The 26,720-nt window shown below is 43.9% G+C and overlaps 1 protein-coding gene across 1 annotated transcript in view; it reads left to right on the top strand.

Moving 5' to 3' along the window:
* The first annotated feature begins 4,547 nt into the window (after window positions 1-4,547).
* RTKN2 (rhotekin 2) overlaps window positions 4,548-26,720 on the top strand; it is a 64,067-nt gene continuing 41,894 nt past the window's right edge. The window contains exons 1-3 of the mRNA XM_084633946.1: window positions 4,548-4,658; window positions 17,878-18,077; window positions 22,150-22,208. Coding sequence (XP_084490072.1) covers window positions 4,608-4,658; window positions 17,878-18,077; window positions 22,150-22,208 — 310 coding nt within the window. The 5' untranslated portion in view covers window positions 4,548-4,607. The remainder of the gene's footprint in view (window positions 4,659-17,877; window positions 18,078-22,149; window positions 22,209-26,720) is intronic.

The raw sequence follows: 26,720 nt of genomic DNA, 5'->3' as shown, positions 1-26,720 counted from the left end.
TGGTGCCACTAGATGGGACAGAACACCACACCCAGGAGGAGGTGTGTGGGTTACATACGTCCCCTAGCTAAGGAAGCGCGTCCCGAGCTTCAGAGACTTCCCAGTTGAAATCCCAGACGAGCCCCCACTTGTAATGCCAAGAGACCCTGGTCGTTGGGAGGCAGGATCAAAGCTGGAGCCTCTGTGGCTTCAAGCATGAGCCTCTACTGGCTATTAGCTACAGCTGTAGAGCAGATTCAATCTAATTGGTCTCGGTGCCACTAGATGGGACAGAACACCACACCCAGGAGGTGTGTGGGTTACACTGGCACAATGGGGTCATGGCCTCTAGGTGCTACCAAAAGACAAATAAGTAATAATTAGCAGGGGGGGAGAGATAGCTCAGTGGTTTGAGCATTGGCCTGCTAAACCCAGGGTTGTGAGTTCAATCCTTGAGGGGGCCATTTAGGGATCTGGGGCAAAAATTGGGGATTGGTCCTGCTTTGAGCAGAGGGTTGGACTAGATGATCTCCTGAGGTCCCTTCCAACCCCGATATTCTATGTTCTATTCATTGGAATCATGTTACGGGTTATGCAGTATCATAACATACTCTGTCTGTTTATGTTTGGATCAGGACTAAGAACTGCTAGCCTTGTGCATCAATTTTCAAAGCAATTCTTAGAAGTCATTTATACTTATGGAAACGTCCCCCAAAATATTCTGCCAAGTCTGTGGTTTAGTATTAAAATATGCAGGGGATGCAAGTTTAGTAAATGGATCTTTTTTGCGTAGGCCAGTAGAGCCCTGACACGTTACAGTAAAGATGATTTTAAATTTTGGGAAGAGGTGGCCTCTCACACTGGATGAAATTCAGTCCAGCATAAGGCCCTCTGCACTACATAAACTCTGCAGTTGGGCTGTATAAATGGGCTGTGCTGTGACCTAACATACGGCCTTCTGCGTCCTGAGTGGGTTTCTCCAATGAATTCAAATATTCCAGCACTGAGGCTAGTTCCAAATGGTTCAGCACAAATGGGATTTTGGGGGCTCGAGCCATGCCACTTATGGCTATATAATCTAGGGTTGTCAACCCCCCACCCCCAAAATGTGCAGTCACTATTCTAGTCCATACACTGGGACACTGGGATATCAGCAATGGAGGAGCTATGTTGTAGCCTGGAGCCCATTGCATGTTGGGGACTGAATACCATACTTTCTGCTCCCACTTAGTTCCCCAAACAGTTACACAGACTTCTTGTGGGGAAGTGTGAATTCCATCCCATATGGGCTCTTCATGCCAGCTGATTCAGAGTTGTGTTACCTGCTGTGCAGAAAGCAAGCACTGAACCCTTCTGCTTAGACTGTAAATGCCATGGGACAATTTTTACTCTCAAACGCATGTGTAACCCTGATGAAGCAATGGAGTTTTAGATTCTCTAAATCTCGTAATACTTTATATTAACATATTGTTCCATCCATTAGAGTTCTGGATTTATCCCACTCCAGCCAACAGCATTCAGTTGTGTCACAAATGCTAACTTATATTTTCTGAAGAAATGTGGTTTCATGAGAGTTGTCAAGGTTCCTCCCCCACTCTGAACTCTAGGGTACAGATGTGGGGACCTGCATGAAAACCCTCCTAAGCTTATCTTTACCAGCTTAGGTCAAAACTTCCCCAAGGTACAAAATATTCCACCCTTTGTCCTTGGATTGGCCGCTACCACCACCAAACTAATACTGGTTACTGGGGAAGAGCAGTTTGGATGCATCTTTCCCCCCAAAATACTTCCCAAAACCTTGCACTCCACTTCCTGGACAAGGTTTGGTAAAAAGCCTCACCAATTTGCCTAGGTGACTACAGACCCAGACCCTTGGATCTTAAGAACAATCCTCCCAACACTTGCACCCCCCCTTTCCTGGGAAATGTTGGATAAAAAGCCTCACCAATTTGCATAGGTGACCACAGACCCAAACCCTTGGATCTGAGAACAATGAAAAAGCATTCAGTTTTCTTACAAGAAGACTTTTAATAAAAATAGAAGTAAACAGAAATAAAGAAATCCCCCCTGTAAAATCAGGATGGTAGATACCTTACAGGGTAATTAGATTCAAAACATAGAGAACCCCTCTATGCAAAACCTTAAGTTACAAAAAAGATACACAGACAGAAATAGTTATTCTATTCAGCACAGTTCTTTTCTCAGCCATTTAAAGAAATCATAATCTAACACGTACCTAGCTAGATTACTTACTAAAAGTTCTAAGACTCCCTTCCTGGTCTATCCCCGGCAAAGACAGAATATAGACAGACACACAGACCCTTTGTCTCTCTCCCTCCTCCCAGCTTTTGAAAGTATCTTGTCTCCTCGTTGGTCATTTTGGTCAGGTGCCAGCGAGGTTACCTTTAGCTTCTTAAACCTTTACAGGTGAGAGGAGCTTTCCCCTGGCCAGGAGGGATTTCAAAGGGGTTTACCCTTCCCTTTATATTTATGACAAGAGTAAATGGGAATTATTATCTAAGGAAAGGCTTAAAGGGAAAAACAAAGGTCTGACAAATGAGAGAAAGAGGTAGTACTTAGAAGTCCAACTAAACAAGCTTTTGAGCAAGATTACAGTTGGTAAAGGAAACCCGCCTCTGCAAAACCGCAGAAGACAGAGATGGTTTCCATTCTTATTATGTTAAATGTGATGAATAATTACATGTATAATTTTTCACAATATACATAACTAGCAGAACTAACACAATTACTGAAGTATCATCACATTAATATTGCATAATTAAAAAGAAAATTGACACCCCAAAAATACGGTTAAAAATTGATGTATTACTTCAATTTGAACTCTGACTACATATGGCCCTCCTATTGTTAAAAGCTCAGGAACAGTTGTCTGTTTCAGTCTGTTTAAAGAATATTAATCTGAAAGAACTGGTATTGACCTATTTTAGAAAAAAATAAGATAATGAATCGTAAAGAAAATAAGTGTCAAGAAAATTAATCTCTTGAAACAGGTCATTATTCAACTTTGATTGATTTTCCTGGTTAGACATTATAAAAATAATAAATGTTTCAATAATATTATCCAAGTATTCAAAATAATGCATTTTAACAATGCATGATTATATTCTTGATGAATATACTCGCTAAAAATCTGAAAATGCAGAACTTTATTGCAAACACCACAAATATTAACTGTAGTAAGGTATAAATTTTGTTGTCATTTATAAATTGTTGTGATTGATAAATGATGCAAAATATTGGCATCCTTTCAATTTCTATTACCTCCACCCCTTCACATAACTTTATTAGCATTTCATTCTAAGACTAGGTGTCCAAGGATTTGTAATTCACCTACAAAAATTCATTCTGAAGTGAAGCTTCAGATTCACTGTTGTTGTTCAGAAGAGACTGACTCCTTAACAACCACTGGATTCCGCACTCACCATTTTTCAAGAGATGCCTAAAACAGATAACTTAAAACACAAAAAAACAAGAAGAATTTGTATTATTTTAATTTTTCTGACACTCCCGTAGCAGAATCCAGGCACACATTCAGAAAGGACCTTAGGACATGTAGACCAACACTGAGAAACAAAAAGATCTTTAACTTTTTCTTGTAGCCCCAAATCATGTTTACACTGTTCCATCACAGCTTTTTATAAAACCTTGTTATTTATGAGCCATAACTATGCATGTAGCTCTTCCAAAGGAATAAAAGCCAAAGTCCTTACTTTGATGAGTTTATGCACCACGGACCCAATCCTGCTCGCACTGCAGTCACTGTTAAAACTCCCATTAACTTCAGTAAGAAGAAAAGGAGGACTTGTGGCACCTTAGAGACTAACCAATTTATTTGAGCATGAGCTTTCGTGAGCTACAGCTCACTTCATCGGATACATGCAGCGCAAAACACAGGGGGGAGATTTTATTAACTTCAGTGGGAGCAAGAGCCAGTGTAATTTTGCAAACTGCCACCGTCACAGATTGCAGTTGCGGACATCGGTGGGTGTGCTGTTGTGCCGCCTCTGCCGTTCACCAGGCTCCCGTCCAGCAGGGGGGAGCAAATTGTGACAGATGGGTGGGGGGGACACTTCCAAGTTTCCTTTAGCAGCGCCATACCTCAGCCCAGATGGGGAAGCGCTGCTGGGTCGAGGCACTGGGAGGCACCACGCCTCCAAGAACACAGGCCTGGGAAGCGGGAGCTGAGCGGCACCGGCCTGCCGGGAGGGTGGGGAAAGCCCCGTTGCCCCTCCCCGACCCCCACCCTATTTTTGCAGCTCCTGGAGACAGCTCTCCCTGCCCTGGCCGGGTAACTGTCACCCGAGTCCCTAGCCCTCGCCAGGGCAGCGGCGTCTCTGGATATTACTGCGCATGCTCAGTTCCAGCCATGCCGCACGTTCTGACGAGTGTGATGGCAACAGACTCGGGCCTGCGGCGGGTACCAGCGGACGCGGCTCGCGGGCCGGGCTAAAACGGGAAGTCGCCGTGGGGGCGGGGCCCGCTGAAGCGCTGTGCGTGGGGGCGGGGCCCGGGCCGAGCTCTCCCTTTGGGGGCGGGGCCGCGGCTACCGTTGGGCTGGACGGGAGGCTGGGAGCGGGAGTTTTGAACGCTGGTGCGGGCGGCGAGAGATGCAGCGCTGCCGGGGTCCCTGGGCCACCCGCCCGGAGCAGGAGGAGCCGGTGAGCAGTTCCCCGCTACCCCCGCGCGTTGTTCCACGAGGCTGCCCGGTGCTTGGAGCCTGTCGAGCCGGGTCCCGGCCCGCTTCCCTCCGGCAAGTGTGTGAGGAGCGAGCCGGCACCCCCAGGCCAGCACCCGGCGGGGGAGTGAGGCAGGGCCGGAGCTCTAATTGACCGTGCGCTTACGAACGGAGCATGCTCAGTAACGTCCGCTGAAGCCGCCGCCCTGAAGCTGCCCTCCCTGGGGATTGCAGGCTGCTCCCTGCTGTTTACAGCGGTACAGCCTGTGCGGGGGTGACTGGTTGCGAGGGAGGGGGCGTGAGGGGCTCAGTCAGGGCCGGGGGTAGGGGCGCTGCCAGACAGAGTCCGAGGGGAGCTCCCGCCGGGCTAGGGAGGGTCCCAGGGGGAGTTATCCAGCCGGGGTGAGCCTTCTGTAGGGGCTGCAAAAAATAAGGGGTGGGGGCAGCGGGGCTTCGCCCGCCCCGCAGGACGGTGCCGCTCAGCTCCCGCTTCCCAGGGCTGTGTTCTTAGAGGCGTGGTGCCTCCCAGTGCCTCGACCCAGCAGCGCTTCCCCAGCTGGTATGATGCATTGAGCTGCTGAAGCAGATTTGATCCAGTGAAATATTTCACATGCACACCCCCCCCCCCGCCTTCAAAATTATAATTGTCTTACTTATTTTAAAGTTTTAAAATAATTCCTTATTCATTTATATGTCTCATAGCCTTTACAAATTTGTCTCAGCTGCTCTTTTCACTGCCAGAATCGGACTACCTTTTTCTTGTAATCCACTGTAAATGTAGTTTTGGCTCCTTTAAATTATTTACTTTTAAAAATGCTATTTTGCTTACTCTTAGCACTTAGAATGATAGACCCCCATCCATTACAAATTATAACCCCGGGCCGGATCAAGGCATAAACCAGCTAAGCTACAAGTTAGGCCCTTGCACTATGAGTGGCCTCTAAAAAAGGAAAAAACTGACTTCATTTCAAATGTTATCAAAATCGGTTAATAAACAAAGGAGATGGGGGGAGGGAAAAGAAGATTCTCTCTAAATATAGACATTTTCATTAAAATATGACAAAAATATACACATCTGGCTACACAAATACTCTTACCCTGCCCTTACCCTTCACTAATTGTTCATTATTGACAGGCGGGAGGCCAGAGCTGAGAAAAAAACGATAATTGCACTTGTAATATTAGTATTTCTTCGAGTACGTCTGCTTCAGTCTCCTAAGGCAGCATTTTTTTGGACAGCTGCTACTGGTAAAATTCTGACCATGCCTTCATAACTTATTTAAATAAATAATCTCACTGCCGATAGAATCCAGGAAGAATGTGAGGTTGCAGATGGCAGTGTTGTGAAGCAATCCTGCCAAGCTCATACTTGTATGGGACTCATCCTAGGAGTGACATTATGTATAGCGTCTCCCTTGGCTAGTAATAGCCGGAAGGCCGCCATCTTTTGTTTACGATCCAGCACGCTCAGTTGTATAGGACCTTTGTGCCTGGTTTTTCTTCGTTTTCTTAAGTGTTAGTGTGTTCTTTCTTCTTTTGATCTGTACATACGTACTATTGTGAATTTTAGTGCACACACCGCTTTCTGCTTCATGCTCTATCCATACTTCACATGATTGAGTTTGCAGGTGATCGTCTTATGGTCTTGGGTCCAGTGGCTCTTGGGGAGGATAAATTTGTGTTGGCTTCCCTCCATCAGTTTCGGGAAGCTCCACAGTAAATATCTGACGAAAGGATACATGGAGGGTTTTGAGAGAAATGAAGGAAGATATGCATATATATATCAAAATATTCTGAGTACTTGGTGAGCAAGTTATTTCAAACTATGTGCATATATGATTTGTAGGCTATTAAAACCTATAATATTCATTATATTTGCTTGAATATAGGGCAGTTTTTCTCACTTTCTCAATGCCATTTCTAGAGATTACCAGTCTTTTTTCTGATGAATTATTTTTCGCGCATATAGCTGCTTGTTACCTGTGTGTCCGAGGTGTTTATTTGAGATTAATTAGAGGTCCTGGGAGAGACTGATGATAGAAAAGTGAACGTGAAGAGAGATGTCTGCTTAGAAATGCTGAAAGAAAAGCTATGTGCCCTAAACATTCTGTGTGGGTTGCCACTGCAGGGTGGGTTTTGATAAGGGTTGAGAATGTGGAGATGGAGAGGAGTTTTAATTTTATTTTTCTAAATTATGGCAGGGTGTTTGTACAGAGTGTTGGATAGGTGTCCCTTATTTTTGAACATAAATCTAAATATAGTAAAGATCAATTTGCTGTTGGAGCTAACCACGAGTACTTTTATGAGTTGCAGACAGGCAGGAATCCCATTTTTCTAATAGTATGTACTTCAAAAATTCTCTCAGATGGGGTAGCAGTCTCATCTAATGGTTAGATTACAGGAGTTGACATCAAGAGGCTTGGGTTTTATTGTCAGTTGTGCCCTTGATTTGATTTGCACTTACTCTCTCTCATTTTCCCAATCTGTAAAATGGGGCCCATACTTTTACTCACTTCTAAAGTGCTTTGTGAGATACAGATGAAAAACACTATGTAGGTGCAAGGTACGATTATTGGACCACTAAGATTCTGTGCATGGAGGAAGCAAAAGGGTAATCAGAACATGGTAATCATGTCTCTTTTTAAGAGCCATGATGTTGCATTTTGTCATGATAGAAACATTTAGCACATGATAGCACAAAAGCTTCACAGCAAGAAACTAGTTGTCGGAAAGAAATTATTGTAGTGCTATCATCTAGAGTAAACATGTTTTATTATTTTATTGCAAAATTCTGTAGAAGAGATATGCTGAAGTGCATGAAAAGCCGTTGCAATGAACTGCATACATTTTTGAAAATTATTTGCTTCTAAATTGTGGAACATATGAATTTTTAATAAATGATTTACTGATGTAAACAGCACTTGTACTCTGGCTTAGACCAAAAGTTGAAATACCAAGAACCCATTTATTTACAGTATAGGATATATAGTAGCTATTGTGGAATAGATGCTTTTTTTGTCCGCTAAAAGCTTACTAAATTAATTTCTCCATTTTAACTGATTTCTATGGCTTCTTTTCCAGGAATGATTATAAACGTAACGTTTAAAAAGCTTTCTCACAATGAAGGAGACTCTTTAGGCCTGAAATGCTCCAAGAATGTTGTGATAGCAGTTCTGTAGCTAAGAGTGACTTGGACATTCTTTATAAATATAGTCAATTTATATTTTATACTCCATAGCTGCTTTTGCTTTGGTGAGACTCCCTGGCCCCATCAACACCGGGAAACTTTCTAGAATTTTGCACCAAAAGTAGGAATGCTAAGAAACCACTAATGGGGATAAGACTCTGGGAACTTGTGGCATCTTAAGTGTAACCTGCAAAGGAAAACCTGCTTTGAGACGAGTTAGGTCTTGTCTACAGGGAGAAGCTATTGTGAAATAAGCAAAGGTGTGAATTTAAAGTGCAGTAGTTATGCTATAATAGCTTCCCACATGGATATTTCTGCATTAAATGCATGTGTACAGTTTAGTTTAATTCACTTGTAAAGTGGATTAAGCTAAACCTCACACAAGCACTCTTAGAGTGAAATAAGGGTATGTCTACACTATGGAATAAGGTCGAATTTATAGAGGTCGGTTTTTTAGAAATCTGTTTTATATATTCGAGTATGTGTGTCCCCACAGAAAATGCTCTAAGTGCATTAACTCGGCGGAGCGCTTCCACAGTACCGAGGCTAGAGTCGACTTCCGGAGCGTTGCACTGTGGGTAGCTATCCCACAGTTCCCGCAGTCTCCGCTGCCCATTGGAATTCTGGGTTGAGATCCCAATGCCTGATGGGGCTAAAACATTGTCGCGGGTGGTTCTGGGTACATATCGTCAGGCCCCCGTTCCCTCCCTCCCTCCGTGAAAGCAAGGGCAGACAATCATTTCGCGCCTTTTTTCCTGAGTTACCTGTGCAGACGCCATACCACTGCAAGCATGGAGCCCGCTCAGGTAACCGTCACCCTATGTCTCCTGGGTGCTGGCAGACGCGGTACGGCATTGCTACACAGTAGCAGCAACCCCTTGCCTTGTGGCAGCAGACGGTACAGTACGACTGGTAGCCGTCATCGTCATGTCCGAGGTGCTCCTGGCCACGTCGGCTGGGAGCGCCTGGGCAGACATGGGTGCAGGGACTAAATTTGGAGTGACTTGACCAGGTCATTCTCTTTAGTCCTGCAGTCAGTCCTATTGAACCGTCTTAAGGTGAGCGGGCAGGCGATACGGACTGCTAGCAGTCATACTGTACCATCTTCTGCCGAGCAGCCATGAGATGTGGATGGCATGCAGTCCTTCTGCACTGTCTGCTGCCAGCCAAAGATGTAAAAGATAGATGGAGTGGATCAAAACAAGAAATAGACCAGATTTGTTTTGTACTCATTTGCTTCCCCCCCTCCCCTGTCTAGGGGACTCATTCTTCTAGATCACACTGCAGTCACTTACAGAGAAGGTGCAGCGAGGTAAATCTAGCTATGTATCAATCAGAGGCCAGGCTAACCTTCTTGTTACAATAAGGACAATAACTTAGGTGCACCATTTCTTATTGGAACCCTCCGTGAAGTCCTGCCTGAAATACTCCTTGATGTAAAGCCACCCGCTTTGTTGATTTTAGCTCCCTGAAGCCAACCCTGTAAGCGCCCCTCCCGGCGTCAGAGCAACGGCAAACAATCGGGCATCTGAGAGTGCTGTCCAGAGCAGTCACAATGGAGCACTCTGATGGGGCTAAAACATTGTCGCGGGTGGTTCTGGGTACATATCGTCAGGCCCCCGTTCCCTCCCTCCCTCTGTGAAAGCAAGGGCAGACAATCATTTCGCGCCTTTTTTCCTGAGTTACCTGTGCAGACGCCATACCACGGCAAGCATGGAGCCCGCTCAGGTAACCGTCACCCTATGTCTCCTGGGTGCTGGCAGATGCGGTACGGCTTTGCTGCACAGTAGCAGCAACCCATTGCCTTCTGGCAGCAGACGGTGCAATACGACTGGTAGTCGTCCTCGTCGTGTCCGAGGTGCTCCTAGCCACGTCGGCTGGGAGCGCCTGGGCAGACATGGGCGCAGGGACTAAATTTGGAGTGACTTGACCAGGTCATTCTCTTTAGTCCTGCAGTCAGTCCTATTGAACCGTCTTATGGTGAGCGGGCAGGCGATACGGACTGCTAGCAGTCGTACTGTACCATCTTCTGCCAGGCAGGCAAGAGATGAGGATTGCTAGTAGTCGTATTGTACCATCTTCTGCCAGGCAGGCAAGAGATGAGGATGGCTAGCAGTCGTACTGTACCATCTTCTGCCAGGCAGGCAAGAGATGAGGATGGCTAGCAGTCGTACTGTACCATCTTCTGCCGAGCAGCCATGAGATGTGGATGGCATGCAGTCCTTCTGCACCGTCTGCTGCCAGCCAAAGATGTAAAAGATAGATGGAGTGGGTCAAAACAAGAAATAGACCAGATTAGTTTTGTACTCATTTGCCTCCTCCCCTGTCTAGGGGACTCATTCCTCAGGGTCACACTGCAGTCACTCTCAGAGAAGGTGCAGCGAGGTAAATCTAGCCATGTATCAATCAGAGGCCAGGCTAACCTCCTTGTTCCAATAAGAACGATAACTTAGGTGCACTATTTCTTATTGGAACCCTCCGTGAAGTCCTGCCTGAAATACTCCTTGATGTAAAGACACCCCCTTTGTTGATTTTAGCTCCCTGAAGCCAACCCTGTAAGCTGTGTCGTCAGTCGCCCCTCCCTCCGTCAGAGCAACGGCAGACAATCGTTCCGCGCCTTTTTTCTGTGCGGACGCCATACCAAGGCAAGCATGGAGGCCGCTCAGCTCACTTTGGCAATTAGGAGCACATTAAACACCACACGCATTATCCAGCAGTATATGCAGCACCAGAACCTGGCAAAGCGATACCGGGCGAGGAGGCGACGTCAGCGCGGTCACGTGAGTGATCAGGACATGGACACAGATTTCTCTGAAAGCATGGGCCCTGCCAATGCATGCATCATGGTGCTAATGGGGCAGGTTCATGCTGTGGAAAGCCGATTCTGGGCTCGGGAAACAAGCACAGACTGGTGGGACCGCATAGTGTTGCAGGTCTGGGACGATTCCCAGTGGCTGCGAAACTTTCGCATGCGTAAGGGCACTTTCATGGAACTTTGTGACTTGCTTTCCCCTGCCCTGAGGCGCATGAATACCAAGATGAGAGCAGCCCTCACAGTTGAGAAGCGAGTGGCTATAGCCCTGTGGAAGCTTGCAACACCAGACAGCTACCGGTCAGTTGGGAATCAATTTGGAGTGGGCAAATCTACAGTGGGGGCTGCTGTGATGCAAGTAGCCCACGCAATCAAAGATCTGCTGATATCAAGAGTAGTGACCCTGGGAAATGTGCAGGACATAGTGGATGGCTTTGCTGCAATGGGATTCCCTAACTGTGGTGGGGCTATAGACGGAACCCATATCCCTATCTTGGCACCGGAGCACCAAGCCGCCGAGTACATAAACCGCAAGGGGTACTTTTCGATAGTGCTGCAAGCTCTGGTGGATCGCAAGGGACGTTTCACCAACATCAATGTGGGATGGCCGGGAAAGGTGCATGATGCTCGCATCTTCAGGAACTCTGGTCTGTTTCAAAAGCTGCAGGAAGGGACTTTATTCCCAGACCAGAAAATAACTGTTGGGGATGTTGAAATGCCTATATGTATCCTTGGGGACCCAGCCTACCCCTTAATGCCATGGCTCCTGAAGCCGTACACAGGCAGCCTGGACAGTAGTCAGGAGCTGTTCAACTACAGGCTGAGCAAGTGCAGAATGGTGGTAGAATGTGCATTTGGACGTTTAAAGGCGCGCTGGTGCAGTTTACTGACTCTCTTAGACCTCAGCGAAACCAATATTCCCACTGTTATTACTGCTTGCTGTGTGCTCCACAATATCTGTGAGAGTAAGGGGGAGACGTTTTTGGCGGGGTGGGAGGTTGAGGCAAATCGCCTGGCTGCTGGTTACGCGCAGCCAGACACCAGGGCGGTTAGAAGAGCACAGGAGGGCGCGGTACGCATCAGAGAAGCTTTGAAAACCAGTTTCATGACTGGCCAGGCTACGGTGTGAAAGTTCTGTTTGTTTCTCCTTGATGAAACCCCCCGCCCCTTGGTTCACTCTACTTCCCTGTAAGCTAACCACCCGCCCCTCCTCCCTTCAATCACCGCTTGCAGAGGCAATAAAGTCATTGTTGCTTCACATTCATGCATTCTTTATTTATTCATCACACAAATAGGGGGATGACTACCAAGGTAGCCCAGGAGGGGTGGTGGAGGAGGGAAGGAAAATGCCACACAGCACTTTAAGGACAGCACTTTAAAAGTTTACAACTTTAAAATTTATTGAATGACAGCCTTCTTTTTTTTGGGCAATCCTCTGTGGTGGAGTGGCTGGTTGGCCGGAGGCCCCCACACCGCGTTCTTGGGCGTCTGGGTGTGGAGGCTATGGAACTTGGGGAGGAGGGCGGTTGGTTACTCAGGGGATGCAGTGGCAGTCTGTGCTCCAGCTGCCTTTGCTGCAGCTCAACCATACACTGGAGCATACTGGTTTGGTCCGCCAGCAGCCTCAGCATTGAATCCTGCCTCCTCTCATCACGCTGCCGCCACATTTGAGCTTCAGCCCTCTCTTCAGCCCGCCACTTACTCTCTTCAGCCCTCCACCTCTCTTCCCGGTCATTTTGTGCTTTCCTGCACTCTGACATTATTTGCCTCCACGCATTCGTCTGTGCTCTGTCAGTGTGGGAGGACAGCATGAGCTCGGAGAACATTTCATCGCGAGTGCGTTTTTTTTTTTTTCTTACTAAGCTTCACTAGCCTCTGGGAAGGAGAAGATCCTGTGATCATTGAAACACATGCAGCTGGTGGAGGAAAAAAAAAAGGACAGCGGTATTTAAAAAGACACATTTTATAAAACAGTGGCTACACTCTTTCAGGGTAAACCTTGCTGTTAACATTACATACATAGCACATGTGCTTTCGTTACAAGGTCGCATTTTGCCTCCTCCCACTGCGTGACTACCCCCTCAACCTTCCCCTCTCCCTGTGGCTAACAGCGGGGAACATTTCTGTTTAGCCACAGGCAAACAGCCCAGCAGGAACGGGCTCCTCTGAGTGTCCCCTGAAGAAAAGCACTCTATTTCAACCAGGTGACCATGAATTATATCTCACTCTCCTGAGGATAACACAGAGAGATAAAGAACGGATGTTGTTTGAATGCCAGCAAACATACACTGCAATGCTTTGTTGTACAATGATTCTTGAGTACGTGTTACTGGCCTGGAGTGGTAAAGTGTCCTACCATGAAGGACGCAATAAGGCTGCCTTCCCCAGAAACCTTTTGCAAAGGCTTTAGGACTACATCTAGGAGAACTGCAAATGCCAGGGCAAAGTAATCCTTTCACATGCTTGCTTTTAAACCATGTATAGTATTTTAAAAGGTACACTCACCAGAGGTCCCTTCTCCGCCTGCTGGGTGCAGGAAGCAGCCTTGGGTGGGTTCGGGGGGTACTGGCTCCAGGTCTAGGGTGAGAAACAGTTTCTGGCTGTCGGGAAAACCGGTTTCTCCGCTTGCTTGCTGTGAGCTATCTACAACCTCCTCCTCATCATCTTCTTCGTCCCCAAAACCTGCTTCCGTATTGCCTCCATCTCCATTGAAGGAGTCAAACAACACGGCTGGGGTAGTGGTGGCTGAACCCCATAAAATGGCATGCATCTCATCATAGAAGCGGCATGTTTGGGGCTCTGACCCAGAGCGGCTGTTCGCCTCTCTGGTTTTCTGGTAGGCTTGCCTCAGCTCCTTCAGTTTCACGCTGCACTGCTTCGGGTCCCTGTTATGGCCTCTGTCCTTCATGCCCTGCGAGATTTTCACAAAGGTTTTGGCATTTCGAAAACTGGAACGGAGTTCTGATAGCACGGATTCCTCTCCCCAAACAGCGATCAGATCCCATACCTCCCGTTCGGTCCATGCTGGAGCTCTTGCGATTCTGGGACTCCATCATGGTCACCTGTGCTGATGAGCTCTGCATGGTCACCTGCAGCTTGCCACGCTGGCCAAACAGGAAATGAGATTCAAAAGTTCGCTGTTCTTTTCCTGTCTACCTGGCCAGTGCATCTGAGTTGAGAGTGCTGTCCAGAGCGGTCATAATGGAGCACTCTGGGATAGCTCCCGGAGACCAATATCATCGAATTGTGTCCACAGTACCCCAAATTCGAGCTGGCAACGTCGATTTAAGCGCTAATCCACTTGTCAGGGGTGGAGTAAGGACATCGATTTTAAAAGCCCTTTAAGTCGAAATAAAGGGCTTCATTGTGTGGACGGGTGCAGGTTTACATCGATTTAACGCTGCTAAATTCGACCTAAAGTCCTAGTGTAGACCAAGGCTCAGTGTCCACAGGGAAGCTATTGCAGACTACCATTGTAGGCTATTCCCCCTATAGACAATCCTTTAGAATAGCATGCTTAAAATGGCAGTGACTGTCTGGAGCCCTGTCCATGCTATTGCTACCAGTGATATAACTGAATTGGTGAAATTAACAATTGGGGAATCCTGTTGGTATAAAAAGACTAATGTACTGGGAAACTCAGCCTTTGATAAAATGATGGTCTGCCAGTCCTCTCAATGGCATGCTATTACTTTCAGAGGGAAGCTCTGTAAGGTTTAGAAAAAATCAAGTAACCCTTTGCTGATATGAGGAACCCAAGTGATTCCCAAATTAAGCCACTAAATCACTCCTCTAATCAATTAGTTGCCTCTCTTTAGTCATCCTGTCATCTAGGGCTACTCTGAAAGCACAGTAAGTGGTTGCACTTTGCCTGTTCCACAGTTATACTGAAGCTGGCAATGATAGGAAGTTCTTGGGCAAAATTTTTACACAGTAGCATGGGGATAGATGTAAGTAATGTATGGCTATTCCACCCATGGGGAAGATCCAAAGTTCAACTGAACATGAGGAGCACTTCCAACCAGCACACTTGCTTTCAAAACTAGATATTTTGAGAGGGGCCAAGAGTCTTTTGTGAACATTAGAATGAAGCTGAAGAACTGCATAGCATAAGCAATTACCACAACTGTTCTGAGTCCTTAGTACCCTATCACAAAGATTTTTTTCAACAGAATTTGCCTCAAAATACCTTATCAATTTCTGTCTTTCCTTCTGCCCATGTTCACTGACTTGCCCAAGCAGACACAAGTTCAGGGCATTCTACAGCAGAGCTTGGAAAACCCACACTCTGAGAGAAGGAGAAATTTTGCCTGAGCAAGTGGTCTGACTGGTTAGGAAGCTACTGACTCTTTAGAATGGGATGGGAAAGGAGTATAGTGGTCTGTGCACCACTGCTCTGTTATCAGGATTGGAGACAGAGGAAAGGAGTAATGAGAGCTGCTCCCTTTTTTAAAGCTGGGAGGTGAGAGATAGAGACTCTGCGCTGCTGATCCCTTTAAAAATAGGGAAAGTGGGTCTTCTGGAGTGTAGAGGTGTGAGAGGAGGCCAGCTGGAAGATTGAGAGCCTTCTGTACAGCAGAAGAAAAGCTGGGCCAGAAGCAACAAAAGAGCTCTGCAAAACAAGGTGGGGCATGGTAGTGGTTGCCAAGCAAGTTTACCCTAAACTGCATGTTTGCTTCCTGAATTAGGAGATATCTGGGAGGAGGCCCTTCTTCCCCATTTCAGCTGATGTTCTTGGCTAGAAGTAAGGGTTCTGGGGCTCACCCTCCTCTCTCCTTGCCATTTTTACTCCGCCTAGCTGGAGGGCAGTAGGCTCTGGGGCTCCCTACTTCTTTCTCTCCCATGTGTGAGAGAGAGAGAGAGCAGAACAGGGAGATCATGAGTGGGAGGAGGAGATGATGATGAATGTGGGATATGGAATGAATCGGGGAGGGAGGATAGTGAATGATGGAGGGGATAGAGTAAGGAGAAGGGAATGGGAGAAACCTGCTTTTTTTTTGTTTTTTTTTTTCTGCATCAAAGGTGGGCTGTTGTCTAACTTACTGAAAAAGGAAATTTCTCCAAACTCCCAGTGTCTGCAGGGTTGCGAGAAGCAGCTGGTGCACCCTTTAATTCTACCCTTTTCGAGGGGAATCCATTGCTTGCTGCCAGGAGCAGGCATCTTAAGGTTTTCAGTCTTTTAAACAAGACAAGTTAATTGTACCACAAAACCTCAATTATTTGCTAACATAGTTTGTTTATTCCACAGGGCACCAGGCAGTTGCTTCTAGTACAAACACACCCATTCAATACAAACCTGCCCCACTGCTTCATAGTCTAGAAGTAATTATGCCCCCACCATTGACTGAGATCAAGACACACTGCTCTAATCCAGTGATACTCTGACCTCAGTGGTTCAGGAGCCAAATTAGCAATCAACATTACCCAAAGGAGCCACAGTAATGTTCAATTGATTGTTTTATTTACTATTATATATTTATTTATTTTATTTTCCTCACAGCAAAATGGCTGACCAAGTATTATTATTTTATCAAAGACAATTGGTTAATAACATAGTAAAAACATCCTGATTGGATAATAATTAAATCAGAGTTTCAATATCATGTGCTACAAATAGCTGCAGGAGACACATTAAAGAGCTGCTTACAGCTTGCTAGCCTCAATCTGAGTATCACTGCTCTAACCTGAAGCATGATAGAACATCCTTCACTGCGATAGCAAATTGATAGCCTATGCAACCAGTAACCGAAAGAAAAAGGAACTGTGATGGTCTGTAGCAGTTGGAGGGAAGAAAGAGACCCGATTCTGATCAGTGCTGCCTTTTACAAACAGCCATCTTCTGACCAGTGCTAATGCTTAGGAGCACTGGCATTATACCTGCCTCTGGAAATTTCCACTACATGCATCCGACAAAGTGGGTATTTGCCCACGAAAGCTTATGCTGCAATACGTCTGTTAGTCTAGAAGGTGCCACAGGACTCTTTGCCGCTTTGGCATTATCTAGTGGTAGCCCATTTAATGAGAGGACTGGCTGATGGGGGGCAACTGCAAATGGCAATCTGCTATGTGTTACACACCATCCTGTTTCCTTGCTCCCCGACATGGTGCTAGCTGTGAGACCTGGCTTCCTTTAAAATAAATTCTCATCTGTATTAATATGAATTGTTGACAGATTTTAATTTGCAAACCAAGATGATGATATAGTGCAAGTAACCTTTGCAGATTTTCAATTTTTTGGAAGGTAATATGGAAAGTTAACTAAAATTCATATTTCCCACAAGATCTTAAGTATAATGCACAGATAATATTTCCCCACCTCCCCAAGTAGCAAGGTAATATATTTCATGCTGTATTTCAGTGGTAAGTGAGATATTTTATAATATATATGTAGCTTCCTTCTGGAAGAAAAGTGCTTTATAAATAGTAATTCCTCTGTCAGAGAGAATGCACTCTTTGTAGGTTAATCTTTAAACTACTACAAGCTAGTTAAAGTCCGATTTTTAGTTCACTTTAATAAGCATTAAATTCATATCCTATTTGAACAAAGGACAGTAGCATCCTGCAGTCTACCTTTTTACATATTCAGGTGTATCTGAATTCTTTAACTACATTTATCAAAAAGTGCACATCGCTATTGATTATATCCCCTTCAAGATGACCAAAGAAGGATATCTAATTATTTTATTTGAAATCTTTCCCTCTCTTTTAGTTGTACTGTGTTCACCTTAATACACAGATGCTCCACTTAAATAAATGTTTTTCAGTGGAATGTTGAAAAGCTTTATGCTCTGTAAGCATTTTTTAATTAGGCCTCACAACATCTATATGATGTAGAGAAATATCATTATTTTACAAACGGGATGACTGAAGCATGTATGTTAAGTGACTTTCAGGTCATACAGTGAGTCAATGTCAGTATCTGAATTAGAGCTCACCCTAATCTTCTGGTTGAATGCACAATCCAGTATGCACCAATTCATTCCAGTATTCTCTTTTATGTAGGAAAAAAAGGATACTCATTTCAAATACTGAAGTAGTCTTACTGACTGTGTAATGATTAAAGACCTAGGGTACCACGTGCTTTTGATGATAGGCAAATTCTTAGTTCTTCTAAAAAAAAAACTTAATACGATTTCTGTGCTGTTATTAATTTGGATACAACATTTGCTCTCTTGACAATCTTGTATGTATCTTGATATCTAGGAATGCAACATTCAAGAAAAGATTGACTTTGAAATCCGCATGCGAGAGGGAATCTGTAAACTGCTTGCAGTGAGCACCCAAAAAGACCAAGTGCTGCATGCAGTTAAAAACCTGATGGTTTGCAATGCTCGCATACTTGCCTACAAGACAGAACTACAGAAACAAAAAGAGGAGCCAGTCTCGTACAGAACAGGAGGATGGTCAGTAATAATCTCTAGTGTTTTGTTACAAATTGAGAATTCAATGGCAAGCTATAGGTTGTGATTTAAAAAAATAAAATAAAAACTGTTTAGGTAATCGTTTGTGTTGTATCAGGAGGCTTACCCAGAAAATTGGATCTAGTAATGGCTTGCCGCGTCCCACCCCATCAAACTCCCCCCGCCCCCCTTCGCTCCCCCCCCAAAACAAAAACCTACAGGGACTTGATCTTTTCATTGTACTGGAACATTAAATCTGCATTTCATAACCTCCTTTCAAGCTACTGGATTTGGTATTTCAGAAAATGTAAATTGAGGTAATTTGTTCTCTACTAAAACATATTATGGGCATTATCCATTAGTGTTCAAGATGTAAGTGTGGGATACCCTGATGAGCATGTTTTGTACAATAGAAGTTTACATTGAACATGTGCAGAGATATCAGGTTATATGTGTGAAGGAACAAAGCATGGAAAACCTTATGGGTAAGGCTGTACTTGAATTGCAGGATGATCGTCAAAAAATTGCAGCTGAGTTGCAGACAAGTCATGGAAAATTGCAGAAAAGTAATAAAGTCCATTATTACTTTTTCGCGATTTTCCGCTGTTGACCACCTGGGGATAAGAGCGGCGGATCCCGCTGTCGGCCATGTGGGGCTGAAAGTGGGGGCCCGGGGCTGACAGCGGGAATACGGGGCTGAAGACAGGGGCTCCCGCTCTCTGTCCCCGGTGTGGCTGGGGCTCCCACTGTCAGCTCCACAGAGAGAAGGGCTCCTCCTGTCAAAATTGCAGTGCAAGACTAATATTGTGGAATCCTCAATATTGCAAGCTAAGTAGGGCCTTACTTATGGGAATATCTCCAAACTAGCATACCTTTATTTCTAGTTTTCAATCTTTTACTCTTTCTAAATGTACTTTAATGATCGACTGTACACAGTGGTTAATTGGTACCCTCTGCTGGCCATTTTAGTTAATTACAACATAGTAATCAAAATACACAGTTCTTCACAAACATGAAGACAAATGCTTTGTTGAAAATATGCCCTAATTATGACTCCTGAGTGAGTTAAAGTATGACCAGTTTACTTGTATAATGTTGCTCTGCAGAAGGGACTAGAACTTGTATAAAATATTGAAGAGTGATATAGAGCTACCATTTCTTTCAGATTATCATTTTAATGAAGTATTATGTAGCAATTCAGTGCAGAAACTCTTCAAGCAACTATGTGCTTAGTCCCAATGAACTGTATCCATAGCAACAAACTTCTAACATTTTGCATCTAGAAATGTTGCCTTTTGGGGGTAAATCTAGCGAATTTTATTTTGTGGCCAGATTAACCCTGATGATTAAAGCTAATTTTTAAAATTATTGCGTATGCACAAAACCACAGTACATTTTATGGCCTCATCAAACTTTTACCAGTTATATTGCTTTTTCACATTAAGTTAAAGACTTACATTCTTTTCTTTCTCCATCACCAAAAGCAGAAAGACCAAATATTTATGCTGATTCTTAGATCTGTGGGCTTTTGATGCCATTGACCACAAGGTAGTGGTTAGGGAAGATAAATACCTATGATTTAAAAAAATTAAATAAAAAAATCCATTTTTTTTATTTAAATCAGATGTTTCATATTTAATTTTTTTTTAAGAAACCTGTTTAAAATGAAATTTGAATTAAATACAAAATATCGTAAGGTCTAAACTTATTACAGTTTCTTAAAATATGCTGACTCCATGGGCCTCTATCAAAAACTTTGAGTTAAAGGCTGCTTTTCTATATAAAGAAAGATATTTCCCCTACTAATTCTAGATTTTGAGGCCAAGCTTTATAAATATGGCACAGTAGGTCAGTCTAACTTAAAAGATTGTCTTATTGTCAAGAGACTTAGGCTAGTAGGAACTTAAGCTTCGATCACTTTCATTTAGGAATATTTAAAAATGTTCCCCAACTGACCTGAAATAATCAGTTAAATTCGCTGACTACAGTTAATCCTACTGTTTAATAAATCATTTAGTTGTAAATATGAAACCTGGTTTGATAAGAGGAGTTTATGTATCCAAAACATTTAAGATTGTGTTGTTTAATAAAAATACATTTTATATGCTGTTTTGTATGTTTAATTAAATTCAAGTTACTATCCTAACGCAGCTTGACACAAATCTTGAGCAAAACATTAATTATTTAGTAAATAAGCAATATATTATTCACTTTTTTCTGACATACTGAAATGTACAAGTAATGAGAATCTGAAAACATTAAACTATATAATTGTTTAAATAAATGTATATAGCTATAGTGTATCCTCCTAGGTAACAAAAAGATGTACCAAATCTAGTGTAAAGGCTCTATGTACTTGTAAATCAACATGTCATAATGGCTATATCAGCCAATGAGAATGCACCATTCTTTAGACAATAACTGACTTACAAATGCCAAAGTTGATTAAAATCCATTATTTAACTTGATACTTTCCATTAGGTGATTTAAACCAATCCACTTTGGTAGTGGTGATACAGTTGCAGATCAAAGCATAGATTCTTGGAGATACATTTGTGTGTCTGCTGGTTTTTTTGGTTTTTTTTTGTCCGCGATTTAGAGAACAGCACTGGATGGCTGCTTGTCCACCCAAAAAGCTCTCTTTGACAGGGACTTTATAGAGTTCTGTCTCATCCCCTTTCAGAGGGCACCTGAAACCATTAGCTTTGTGTTACAGTGCCATCAGTATTCTGACAACATTTGGGGCAAGTCTACACTTACAAGCTGCAATAGTGCAGCTGCACCGATGCAGCTCTCGTGCTTTAGTGAAGACGCTACTGCGCCAACAGGAGAGCATCTGCCAACAGTGTAGTTAATCCACCTTCACAAAAGTCGGGAGAAACTTTCCCATCGACATAATGCTGTCGATACAGGGGGTTAGGTTGGCATAACTACATCGCTCAGGGGAGTGGATTTTTCACACCCGAGTGATATAAGTATACCAATGTAGTATAGACCAGGCCTTGGATTTTGTCTCTGCTTTGTTGAAGGTCATAATGCAGTCAATCATCTGTACCAGTGTCTGGCATTTGGCTGAGATTTAATCCAGGTAAGACTGGTGGTGCCTGAGGGCTATGGGAGGCAATTGGTTGTAATTGTGGAAGTGACTTCTGCTCTCTCAAATGAGTGATGTGCTGACCTCTTCTTACTTAGATTTACAGTCTAGGTGTCCTAGCTGCTTCTGGATGCCCAGATATCAGTAGTGACTAGGAACTGTTAACTTAACTTGGCCAGGAGATAAGAGAGGTTGCAAATGGATGTGGCGCTCACTACTGTTCATTCCTTTGTTACCTCCAAATTGGTCCACTCCACTATGATTTACATGGGACTACCTTTTGAAGACACCTTGGAAACTTTAGTTAGTACAGAATATGGCTGGCCCCATACTTAGTGGTGGTTCTCTCAGGGAACACTTCACATGCTTCAGAGATTGTATTGGCTCCTGATTTGTTTCTAGGTTCATTTCAAGGTGTATTAATTAGAGTTTTTCCCTTATCAAAACCTCAGGTAATCTGCATATTAATTATCACCCAGAAAACACAGCACTTGGAAATAAGAACGTCTGTTAGTTGAGGAGGAAATGTTTATCTCTGCAACTTTTAATATGCTCAAATGGAGAAAGTAAATTATAGTCTCTTCACTTGTGTGTGTGTGTGTGCGTGTGTGAAGGAAAGGGAGAAGCAATAGACATAACTAGATTCTCTTGGAGTTGGAAAATGCAGGGAAGACAGATCTGCTCACTTACCCTTTAATGTCCAGTTTACATGGTTTAAGGATCCAATCCTCTGTGAAATTAGGGAAGTTTACAATATCTTCCTTCAAGAATACACCAAACCGAACAACTTAAGCAGGGGCGCCTCTACAACCAAAGGTAGCCAAATTCTTCTTTAAAGAAAAGCATCTGGACTGAACACATGTGAAACTTTCATCTTAAACCTGTTCAGTTGTGGAAGTTTTAAAAACTGCTAATGTTGTTCAAAAGCTTGCTTTTAGAGGTAAAAGTACATTATTCCAAGTCTTCTGTTTCTTTTGGCAGGTGTTCAGATGTTCGGACTAAAGAGCGTGCAGCATGTAGAGGAAAGGTTGCCATATCAGGTACGCAACTGGGTTGCATTTTGTTGTAAATCTAGAAAAATCGAATAAATTATATATATTAGCAGTTCTCAGTCATTACACAGTATATATGATTGGACAGTGTTTTTCGTTTGGCCAAATATACAAACAAGGTGAGATTTTAAAAAATGCCTAGATGGTTTAGGACAGGTGTCGACAACCGATGGCAAGCGAGCTGATTTTTAATGGCATGCTGCTGCCTGCCAGGTCCCAGCCGCTGGCCCCACTCAGCCCGCTGTTGAACCCAGGCTGGCAGCGGGCTGAGCGGGGCCGGGTCCAGGACCCTGGCAGGCAGGAGCGTGCTGTTAAAAATCCTGCCCACCCCAGCCCGCTCTTCTCCACCCCCCTGCGGGGGCAGGGTGAAGAAGCTTGGTCCGAGGCTGCTGCTGCAGGGCAGGCAAGCTCTTCCCTCCTCCACCTCTTCCCCCAGCGTGCTGGGTTCCTGTCCCTCCTCCTCTCCCTCCCTGCCGCCGATGAGCTGATGGCCCTTGCGAGGGAGGGGCAGAAGCGGAGCCGCAGCGCACTCGCCGCTTCGGGAAGGAGGCGGAGAAGAGGTGGGGACTGGGCCTTGGGGAAGGGGTGCATATCCCCTCCAGCCCCCTGCCATGAGCCGCTCTGGGCAGGGGGCTGGGAGCATCTCCATGACCCTAGCCCACACCCCCAGCCCTCTTCCCTGACCCCTACACCCCCACACACACTCCCAGCTCCCTACACCCCCCCCACGACCCCATTCCTGACTCCTGCACCCCCCACACATACCCAGCCCCCCCCCCCACACCTCATGCCCCACATTCTCACCCTCACCCTGACCACTAAACGGGAGCTCCTGGACACACACACCCTCATTCCCACTTGCACCCCTTGCACCAAATGGGAGCTGCCCAGGTAAGCACTCCACACCCAAACCTCCTGCCCCAACCCTGAGCCCCCTCCCTCATTCTAGCTCTTGGCCAGGCCCTGCACTCCCACCCTCAGCTCAGTGCAGAGAGAGAGGAAGAGAATGGGCTCGAACCAGGGAGAAGGTAGGTACCTGTTCTATGTGGGCAGGGCCAGGATCCCAGACCAGCAGCGGGCTGAGTGGCAGCTGGCTGAGCTACTCAGCCCACTGCTGGTCTGGGGTCCCAGCCCCTGGAGTTCTGGCTGTCGGCCCCTTGCCAGCCGGGGTCCTGGCCACAGGCCCCGCTCAGCCTGCTGCTGGCCTAGGTGAATGGAACCCCAGGCTGGTAGCGGGCTGAGTGGGCCGGCAGCATAAGATCAGCATTTTAATTTAATTTTAAATGAAGCTTCTTAAACATTTTGAAAACCTTGTTTACTTTACATACAACAATAGTTTAGTTATATAATATATAGACTTATAGCGAGAGACCTTCTAAAAAACATTAAAATGTATTACTGGCACGCAAAACCTTAAATTAAAGTGAATAAATGAAGACTCGGCACACCAATTCTGAAAGGTTGCCGACCCCTGATTTAGGAGGATAAGCTGTTGCCTTTCAGTGGAACCCGTGCTCTTTAGTAATTTGGGGGGGGGGGGGTTGAAAACCCCACCCAAGATCTTCCTACTACTTTGAAGGACTTTCATATTATGGAATGCTTTTGTATTTGCCTAAACGCTTATACACATTTGAAAGGTAAATATATTCATTTACTTAAAAATACATGAGTTCAAGTCTTGGGATAAAAATTTCAAAAGTGCCCGAATCCCTTTGAAAGTGAATAGGATTTGTTAGGAGTTTTTAAAAATGTTTTCCGTGATCCCTCATAGCCCAACTTCTACATGATCCTATCATGAAATCTGTAGGATCTTATTATACAATACAGTAGACACTTGTTTCCAGCAACACCTTGTAAGAGCAACCACTGCTTAGGAGCAACATTTTCCCTGGGAGCACTTTCCCTACTGTGAATTGTGAACAATTCCCATAACAGCAACAGCCACTTAGGAGCAACATAACAAAAGGGCACCAATATGTTGCTACTGATGAGCATCTACTGTAATAATACTTAACTTTTATTTAACACTTCATCAGTACATCTCAAAGTGCTTCACAATCCTTTATTTATTCTCAAAACACTCCTGCGGAGTAGTGAGGTAGTATTATCCTCAATTTTCGGATGCACCACTGATTTTTGACATGATTTGACACAAGATAAGTACAGGGAAACTGAAATGTTAGATTCCAAATGTATCTTTCAAAATTTTATGATAGGAATTGAGGTTCTTCCGACTTGATGAATCAAGTGTTCAGTTACTGAACGCATTTTTAAAAAGGTTATACTGTAGGTTCTGTACCTAAACAAGCACGTGTACATGTTGGGCCAGCTTTAGCCTTAGTGTAAACATGTGCTACTCTGTTGACCTTATGCCATGACTAAGGCTATGATTTTGGCATGGGTATTGTTATTAAGTCATGGACAGGACATGGGCAATGAACAATAAATCATGGATTTACTGAAGCCAGCGCCATGGGGCTGAAGCTGGAGCCCCGAAGCTGGAGCCCCAGTGTCGCAGGGCTGAATTATTGAAATTTTCAGGAAGTCACAGAGATCTCATAAAATCACGGAATCCGTGACTGACTTGTATCCTTAACCATGACTTAGGTTGGTTCATAGTGTGGTTGCTGCTGGTGCCTGCGAAAATCTGGTAGACATTGACAATGCTTTTTCTAAATCACTGTTTAAATGAGCAATAAACACCAAAAAAACACAAGTTACAATGACTCTATTTTTTATTACAGTAGAGACAGTTTAAAAGTAAGTTAAATTTGTCTTTTCTTTTTTGGGGTGTGTGAAATATGCTGTTCTGTCACCAAGGCTTAATGGAATCTTCTAATCATTTTGTTGGATGCTAGGGCACATAGAATAGACTCAGAAGGGTAGCAGCTTTATCTCAGCATGGAGTGGGGAATACATTCGTTATCCATAATTTTTTCTTGCTTTTATATTGTTTTCATGCATTTAAATCCCCCTTGCATGAATAAACTATATAATTTATCTGTTTTACCAATTACTTTGTCAGCAGACAATAAATTAAATGTTGATCAAAAAGCATAACTGTAATTTAAAGGTCTGTTTTTATAATGATCTATAAATAAAATGTCAAAAGGAATCCTTGGATTTAAAACTGATTAATTGTACTACATGAATGTATCTAATTTAAATCCATATGGATTTACAGCTAATTGTAACTGAAATTAAAATGTGTGAAAATTGATCTGAATTTTTGATAAATGGTTTACAAGTATCATTTTAAACTTGTTCAAGTAATTGAGTGTCTATATCCTGATGACTTTTTCTGATTAAGGCGTAAATTTTTCATCTTTCATAATGTCGAAGGAGGCATACAAAAGTACTCTTAATTGTTAGCCAACGTAGCAGTCATTCATGACTTTCTATGTTAAAGTTTCAAAAACTTTTCTACTGTAACTCCATTTCCATATATTATAACTTTTAGACCTTTTGTCTTTTAAGGCTGAAATTTTCCATGCTCAGGTTTTTTTTAAATTTGAGAGATTCCTGTAGCTTTTTGAATGAATAAAAGGAAAATGGACAAAAACACTTTTCTTATTTTAAAAACCTTTACTTTTAGACAGCTAGAATGACTGAAATTTTGAAACTGAAAGGCAATTTCAGAAAGTGTCTTGGCTTAGTTTGAGGTATTTGGCATTGATTTTTAAAAGTTAGGATCATCTAAAATTGTATACTCACCATCCACTGTATCAGAGGGGTAGCCGTGTTAATCTGTATCCACAAAAACCATGGGGATTCCGGTGGCACCTTAAAGACTGAAAGAAAATTCATCAGGTCTCCTGTACACACTTAAAAATAGATGAGCCTGTAAAGCTCCGCCATTGTGACACTTAATATTGTGAATCACACCTTAATCTTGCCTAAATGTAAACATTTGAATTTAATGTAACTCCTGAAACTCTTTCTACAGTTATTCTGGTTCATCTTGTGTCCCTTTACCACAACCATAGATTTTTCCAGTGTTGGGCACGTGATATGGCCTGATCTGTAATCCTGGTGAGATCTTTCTGGTGCACAGTTCCTCCAGGAGCCAGAAGACCCACAGATGTTCTGTGGTTTGCAGTTCACCTCAGTCATGTGTGTCTAGGTAGTTGGAATAGCTTCCCTTCTGCATATTGACTTTTGACCTGTCAGCTCTTGATCGGAGTCATTTTAAACATCTTCAGGTTAACCAATCTTTTTCTGCACCTGCGGGAAGGTGTTTGGCAATGTAGATGGGTATTTGGCATCTTCATTGGGTATGTTGAGCCATTTGAGCCACATTTCCACTTGTTCAGCTGTCAGCGTTTTTTTTAAGTGATTCTGTTGCAGTTAGGAAGCTTTTCCGAGATTTCAGGCAACTAACTGCTATGACCATGAAGCAGATGTCTGCTCTCCTAATAGCCACAGAAGCTATTTGTTTTAGGCATCATATGATGTAGCTGTTAATTCAGCACATGGTCCAGGTTCTTTGTGTGAGCTGAC

The sequence above is a fragment of the Lepidochelys olivacea genome (assembly GCF_965140295.1).
Source record: "Lepidochelys olivacea isolate rLepOli2 genome assembly, chromosome: 7".
Lineage (NCBI taxonomy): Eukaryota > Metazoa > Chordata > Testudines > Cheloniidae > Lepidochelys > Lepidochelys olivacea.
Note: the sequence above shows the minus strand (reverse complement) of the source record. Positions and strands in the feature narration are given on the sequence as shown.